This window comes from Pholis gunnellus (assembly GCF_910591455.1).
Source record: "Pholis gunnellus genome assembly, chromosome: 5".
In the NCBI taxonomy this organism is placed as follows: Eukaryota; Metazoa; Chordata; class Actinopteri; order Perciformes; family Pholidae; genus Pholis; species Pholis gunnellus.
In genome coordinates, this window is record NC_136531.1 from 738052 (window position 1) to 745000 (window position 6949).

The 6949-nt window shown below is 47.5% G+C and overlaps 1 protein-coding gene across 1 annotated transcript in view; it reads right to left on the minus strand.

The window, feature by feature from the left end:
- Positions 1-648: 648 nt before the first annotated feature.
- Positions 649-6949, minus strand: part of pdgfaa (platelet-derived growth factor alpha polypeptide a) — a gene marked incomplete at both ends in the record, with an annotated part of 6653 nt that continues 352 nt past the window's right edge. The window contains 5 exons of the mRNA XM_079159755.1: positions 649-659; positions 855-981; positions 3597-3782; positions 4474-4535; positions 6906-6949. The exon at positions 6906-6949 is cut by the window's right edge and continues 53 nt beyond it. Coding sequence (XP_079015881.1) covers positions 649-659; positions 855-981; positions 3597-3782; positions 4474-4535; positions 6906-6949 — 430 coding nt within the window. The remainder of the gene's footprint in view (positions 660-854; positions 982-3596; positions 3783-4473; positions 4536-6905) is intronic.

The following is a 6949-nucleotide window of genomic DNA, read 5'->3' on the forward strand; positions in this document are numbered from 1 at the left end:
GGTCTCTAATAGACCATACAGCAGGGTGTGCTTTAAGGTTACACGTCTCTGTTTACGTGAGTGTTTTTCTGAGTTCAGGGTTTTAGCTTCAGCATTGTGATCCTTCAGATAATCTCTCTCGCTTCCTCGTTCAGGTACATTTTACCACGATCACGTTGTTTTCATATAAATATTTATTAGTACCATCCATCGTCCATTCTTCATGCAGATAACTCAGCAGAAATACAGACAGCCGTAGAAAACCAGAGGTTATGAAAATAAGAGGATATACGTGTGTGTGTGTGTGTGAGAGTCACTGCTTCTAGAAAGGATTCCACCGGTTTATAATCCGAGGCGTTGAGCCGTTTAATCTCCAAAGGAGGAAGTCTGTCGGTATCCCAGAATGCACCTCACTCCTGCCAGCGTTCTGCATCTAATCTCTGTCCTCCGTCGAGGAACCGCAGCCTGTTTCTGCTGCAGTTTGTTTGAGGACCGAAGTGTCAAAGTACAGCGGAGGTCCTCCTCCATTAAAGCTCCCAAAAGGTCAGAGGTCAATCAAACCTTTCCCAGTCACATGACGGCAGCCGGTGTGGTGGAGACGCCTCCGTCTGTCCTCCGTCTGTCCTCCGTCTGTCCTCCGTCTGTCCTCCGTCTGTCCTCCGTCTGTCTTCACCTGATTCCTGTCAGGAGAAGATGAGTCAGTTGGGTAGACGCCAACGTTCATCAGTCAGTGTTTACATTTAATGTCCTGGGAATCAAACCTGTGATTCTTCAGTTACTGAAGATGCTACACACACACACACACACACACACACACACACACACACACACACACACACACACACACACACACACACACACACACACACACACACCGTTGTCTGTGTCTGATTTTGGGCTGATGTGACGTTTGTTGGTGCACAAACACTCCAGATGATCCTCCAGCTTCACCTGAACCTCCCTCAGCTTCGGACGCCGACGCACGTACTCCACCTTCGCCACCTAGAGAGAGAGAGAGAGAGAGAGAGAGAGAGAGAGAGAGAGAGAGAGAGAGAGAGAGAGAGAGAGAGGGAGGGAGAGAGAGAGAGAGAGAGAGAGAGAGAGAGAGAGAGAGAGAGAGGGAGGGAGAGAGAGAGAGAGAGAGAGAGAGAGAGAGAGAGAGAGAGAGCGAGAGAGAGAGAGAGAGAGGGAGAGAGGGAGAGAGAGAGAGGAGAGAGAGAGAGGAGAGAGAGAGAGAGAGAGAGAGAGAGAGAGAGAGAAGGGGACAAAACAAACCAGACACACTAGTGAGTTTTCATTCCCTTTAGACGGTCTGTTTCCAGTCTTTGTGCTATGCTAAGCTAACGGGCTGCTGCTTCATTAGCAGTGTCCTGTAACACACCGAGTCTCCACCGTTGAGATGTTTCCTCGTTATGTTGGCGGTGCTGCTGTGTGAGTCCTCTTCAGAGGTTAGTGTGTTCGTCCTCTGGTGTTTCAGAGAATAAAGAAACAAACAGCTTCTTCAGTGTAACCGAAGCTTTAGCTGTGCCGAGTGTCCCGGACCGATGAGACAGCAGTGAGGTTGAGATGCTAATGCTATCGTTAGCAGCTGAACCTCCCCCTCCAGCGAGTCCTTCATCCCACAGAGACCCTTCCTCACTTCTCTTCTTCCTCATTGGTTTGTTTTTCACATTCTTATATTTGCATCGAGGCCCATTTACTCCATAAATATCAAGTTAATAATGTTCTCATGATTTAAACACACACACACACACACACACACACACACACACACACACACACTTTGGGTCAGCTCCCAGTTGGCAGGTTGTGGCTGTGAACCAATTGGGGTTTACTGGGTCTCTGGCAGAGATCAAGAAGAAGCTATTATGTTGTTGAAATAACTCTCACACACACACACACACACACACACACACACACAAACACACACACACACACACACACACACTGAATTGTGACGCTGGGGAGAGTAATTGTTTTTGGCAGGTGTAGAGTGTGTACCTCCAGTGAGAGTGTGTGTGTGTGTGTGTGTGTGTGTGTGTGTGTGTGATCATCAGTGTTTACGATCAACATGTGTGACCGGTGAGAATGAAAGTTCAGAACGTTTACTCAGGATGTAACACAAAGAGCTTCCGTCTTAAACTCGGCATCGGATTATTTCACAACGAGACGCTGGGACCCTGTTGGCCCTGTAGAGGGGGGGGGGGGGGGGGGCTCGTTAAGCCCTGTGATCCTTGGGGTTTTTGGGGGGACGGGGATGCTGGTGGAGGCCTTGAAGGAGGCTGGTACGTGGCATGTTTCTGGGCTCCTGCTGAGCTAGAGAGAGTGGACCAGGTGGTCTAGAGCTGGTGGTCTAGAGCTGGTGGTCTAGAGCTGGTGGTCTAGAGCTGGTGGTCTAGAGCTGGTGGTCTAGAGCTGGTGGTCTAGAGCTGGTGGATAGGGGGTCATGGGGGGGATCCGTCCTGGTCTCCACTCCTCAATGCCTGGTCCTCGTGCACCCGCAGCTGTCTGAAGGGTTCATCGTTGTTATAACTCACCCTGGTGCATGATGGGACACACAGACAAATACGGGTTCTTAACTGGTTCTTTAAAAGGCCGCGTGGTTCCACTAAAGAACCATTTCATCTATTGGATGGTTCTACATGTTTGTCATGCGGTTCTTTGGGATATTAAAGGGTTCTCAATTGGAGTTATGGGATGGTGTACATTAGCAAAACAAAATTGAAAAAGATTCTTGAGAGAACCTTCCTTTTCTTTAAGTTCTTCAAAGAACCAGAACTGGTGCCTCAACAAACCATTTGTTATGTCTCTTTACGGAACCTTTTCTGGTTCTTTGAAGTTCTCTTTGAAGTCCCTTAAACATGTTTTTAAAGAAGCGTTAAAGAAAATAATTCTTTTAAGAACCTTGGCCTGAAAGGTTCTTTGTGGAACCAGAAATGGTTCTTCTACGGCATCGCTCTGAAGAACCAGACGGCAGCTTCATCCTTGTGTGTGTCAGACTGACACATCTCAGTCTGATCCTCCAGAGCTTCACTGGTCCTCCGCTCAGGTTGAGTCCGGCGTTCACGTCCCAACTGGTTTTCAAACTAACCGGGTTCCGTGGTTCTGCGTTGGCCTAACATCAGCAGCTGTGGTTCCTCTGTCTCTCAGGTTCGTCACACAGTCACAGGCTGCGTCTCGTATCAACTGTATGATTCTAAGTGAGCGCTACCTCACAGCCACGTACGAAGGAAGACGTTTAGAAAATATATGTTTCTACAAGATGCTGGATACGAACTCACCAGAGAGAACCCGTGAGTGTTCTTTGTCTCCATCACATTTATTCTGTGGCACAGAGTCTGTTCAGCGTTTCTAAAGTCTCCCTGAAGCCCAAACCGGAGGATGAAGAAAACTCTCCTCCGGCAGCTGAAGTTCGCCGGGTTTGTTGCACAGCGAGCGCACGTTGGAAAGAAATATCCCCGACGGCGGCAGCGGAACGCCGCAGGAGTAAAGGTGAGCGCAGCTTTGACCAGAATGTCCAGTGACTCACAAAACAACACAAACCGATGTGCAGCAACACACACACAGCCTTCTGCAGACACACTTCCAGACGGCCGACCCGCGTTGTGGTTCCGTACCTTGACCGTGCGGTGGTGCTTGCGGGCCGCCTGGCATCTCATGTTGCCGGTGTTGCAGCAGCCGGTGCAGCGCTTCACCTCCACGCAGGGCGGCCAGAGGATGAAGTTGGCCGAGGTGGGATCCACCTGGCTCCGCGGGATCTCGTAGATCGCCGTCCGCACCTTGCACACCGCCGGCAGGGCCTCCTCCACCACTGCAGGGGGGGGGGGGGGGGGGGGGGCAAAGGTTAAAGGTTACAGAGACTACGCAGGGACCAGCCTTTAACCAGCCTGGTCTGATCCGTGGAGAACCGGGAGAATGTGCAGCAGGAATGTGACGTCTTTTCTTCCACGAATATAGAAAACATGAGCTCATTTAGCCGCGAGATATTGTTTCAAATGGATATTTTCCTTTCTGTCGACACGTTAACAAACAGACTGGGTTTAACCCCTTATGTGTTTGTTCTTGAAGTGTGTCTCTTCCTCTCTGTGTTTACTGTCTCGCACTCATCACCAAGTCAAATTATTCGTATGTGAAAACGTGAGCGACTCCCAAACACCAGAGAAGAAGAAGCTCATCGTTAACAGACAGTAAAGATGATTATTCATGAACTGAATGTGAGCAGTTATACAACATGAAACGGTTGATCTGTAGTTTTGTTCTGACTCGTATTCAGAAGTCTCAGTGACGTGTTAGGAGCAGTCTGCTGCAGAGGAAGAGCCCATCGGCTGAATGACGTCATTGTTTCCGCTTTACAACGTTTTTAAAAGTCGACACATAAGAAGGTGTTTCAAAGATGTGTGTGTGTGTGTGTGTGTGTGTGTGTGTGTGTCTCTCACCAGTGCTCCTCCTGCGTCTGGCGTGTGTGTGTGTGTGTATGTGTGTGTGTGTGTGTGCTCTCTTCAGGTCGGTGAAGTCCTCGTGGTGACCTGGTCTGGTCTCCTCCATCACCTCGTTCTCTGGACAGAAGACAAAACAACAGACGCACATTCAGGCTCTCGCTGTTCAACAACACACACACACACACACACACACACACACACACACACACACACACACACACACACACTCTCACTGGAGGTACACACTCTATACCTGACAAAAACAATTACTCTGCCCAGCGTCACCATTCAGTGTGTGTGTGTATATACACTACATGCTGAAATAAGCTGAAATAAAACAACATACGTCAGTGACGTTATCACATCAATCCAGTCGTCATCCTCATCATCCTCATCATCATCATCATCATCATCCTCATCATCATCATCATCACCAGCTGTCACAGCAGACTTCAACATGAAACCAAACCTCTAATATTTATCCGTCTGTATTCAAGTTAAAGTTTAAAATCAGCATCAGAAGATGTCACATTGAGGGATTCAAGGTGAAGCAACAACTTGTGTATTTTATATCGTCATACAAATGTGTGTGTGTGTGTGTGTGTGTGTGTGTGTGTGTGTGTGTGTGTGTGTGTGTGTGTGTGTGTGTGTGTGTGTGTGTGTGTGTCATGTGATGCTGTAAAAGTCAATCAAGCATTTCTAAACTCTTCTCAGATTAAACAAACCATTTCAACACTGCAAAACCACAGGATGTCCACACACTTGTTCACGGGCAATAAATTCTAGTGTGTGTGTGTGTGTGTGTGTGTGTGTGTGTGTGAACAGTTTAAAAAGAGGGACAGATTCCCTGAAAGCAGCATTAATGATTTTTAAATGTTTAAATATCACGTCTTTGTGTATCTCACACACACACACACACACACACACACACACACACACACACACACACACACACACACACACACACACACACACACACATCCCTCCCTCCCCCTGACATGCAGGAATTTGAGCATGAATTAAACATGGCGCTGCAGCAGCCCTGCAGCGGCCCCGTCTCTCGGGCCCATAATGGCAGCGTGACAACAGCATAATGAAGCGAGCCACTTGACCCCCACCGGGCCGGGGAGCCGTCACACTCCCCATTTGCATCTCAATGATGCCAGGATTAATGGTGGCACCGCTCACGGCGGCAGACACTTCAACAACACAACGGTGAGGGTTTCTCACAGGAAACGTGAAAGTTCAGAGCAGAAGAAGAATCCAGAGAGTCGGTCACTTCCTCCTGAGTCACATTAATAACAATAACACAGATTATTATAATACTTATTCACTTTAATCTAAGGGCCACTGACGCGCCATGGGTTTGTGGTTTAAACCGGCAAAAGACTACAACAAGACAACAAGGAAGTAAACGACAGAACTCTCGTTGGTTTGAGGACGTTTTGAAGCCAGTTCGGCGTTTTGTTCGTCACCATCTTGTTTTTATCAACCAGTGAACAGGAAGTGACCACATCTGGCCTGAGGAGGAGTGACGTAGAGACCTGTCAATCACCGTGTAGCCCCGCCCCTAAAGCATCCCCTGCTTTATGGTCTGTGTGACTCTAAATGGACCATCATTCACTAAATGAACATCATGCTGTATTGAAGAAGACTTGAAACTAGAGATTGAGACCATAAACTCATGTTTACAATGTTTACTGAGGTAATAAATCAAGAGAGAAGTAGAGTCATTTTCTCATAGACTTCTATACAACCAGAGGAGTCGCCCCCTGGTGGACACTAGAGAGAATGCAGCTTCAACACATGAAGCTTTGACTCTGGCAGGACTGGAGTTTGCCGCCTGGCGTTGCCTCACGTGGTCGCGTGTTCTGCAGCTTTAACACGTGAAGCTTTGACTTTGACTTTCTTTGTATTTCTGACGTTTCTTGAGTAGCTGTTGAAAGTGTGTTTGTTGTTCCCCGGCGGGTGAAATATATTCAAGCACACTTGCTGTTACCACTACAGAACCACATTAACCAGGACGACCAATATTCACCAATAAAACGTTGTTTACACGTCCGAGGACAAAGAAGAACAATTCATTTCTAGAAGCTTAAGAAACAGAAAGTGTTAAAAAATCTACATGTGAGTAAATATTTAGAGAGGAGTCCTTCCTTTAAGAGAGACTTGGAGTTGCAGGTGTTTGACAGGAAGCAGAATAAAAACTAATGTGAAACTTTGACTGAATGAAAATTACTTTTTGTTTCTGAAACTTGAATGTATTTATTGGCAGTGAAAGGCCGAGGACCGGTCGAGACTGAAGGTGTACTATGAACACATCAAGACTTTTAGTCCTTTAATCATTTAGATGATGGAGGGAGAGAGACAGAGAGAGAGAGAGAGAGAGAGAGAGAGAGAGAGAGAGAGAGAGAGAGAGAGAGAGAGAGAGAGAGACAGAGAGACAGAGAGGGGGAGAGAGAGTTGTATTATAATGAAGCGCTTTACCTACGGAGTCTATCTCGAGCAGCCGCTGGAGGTCGCTGATGCTG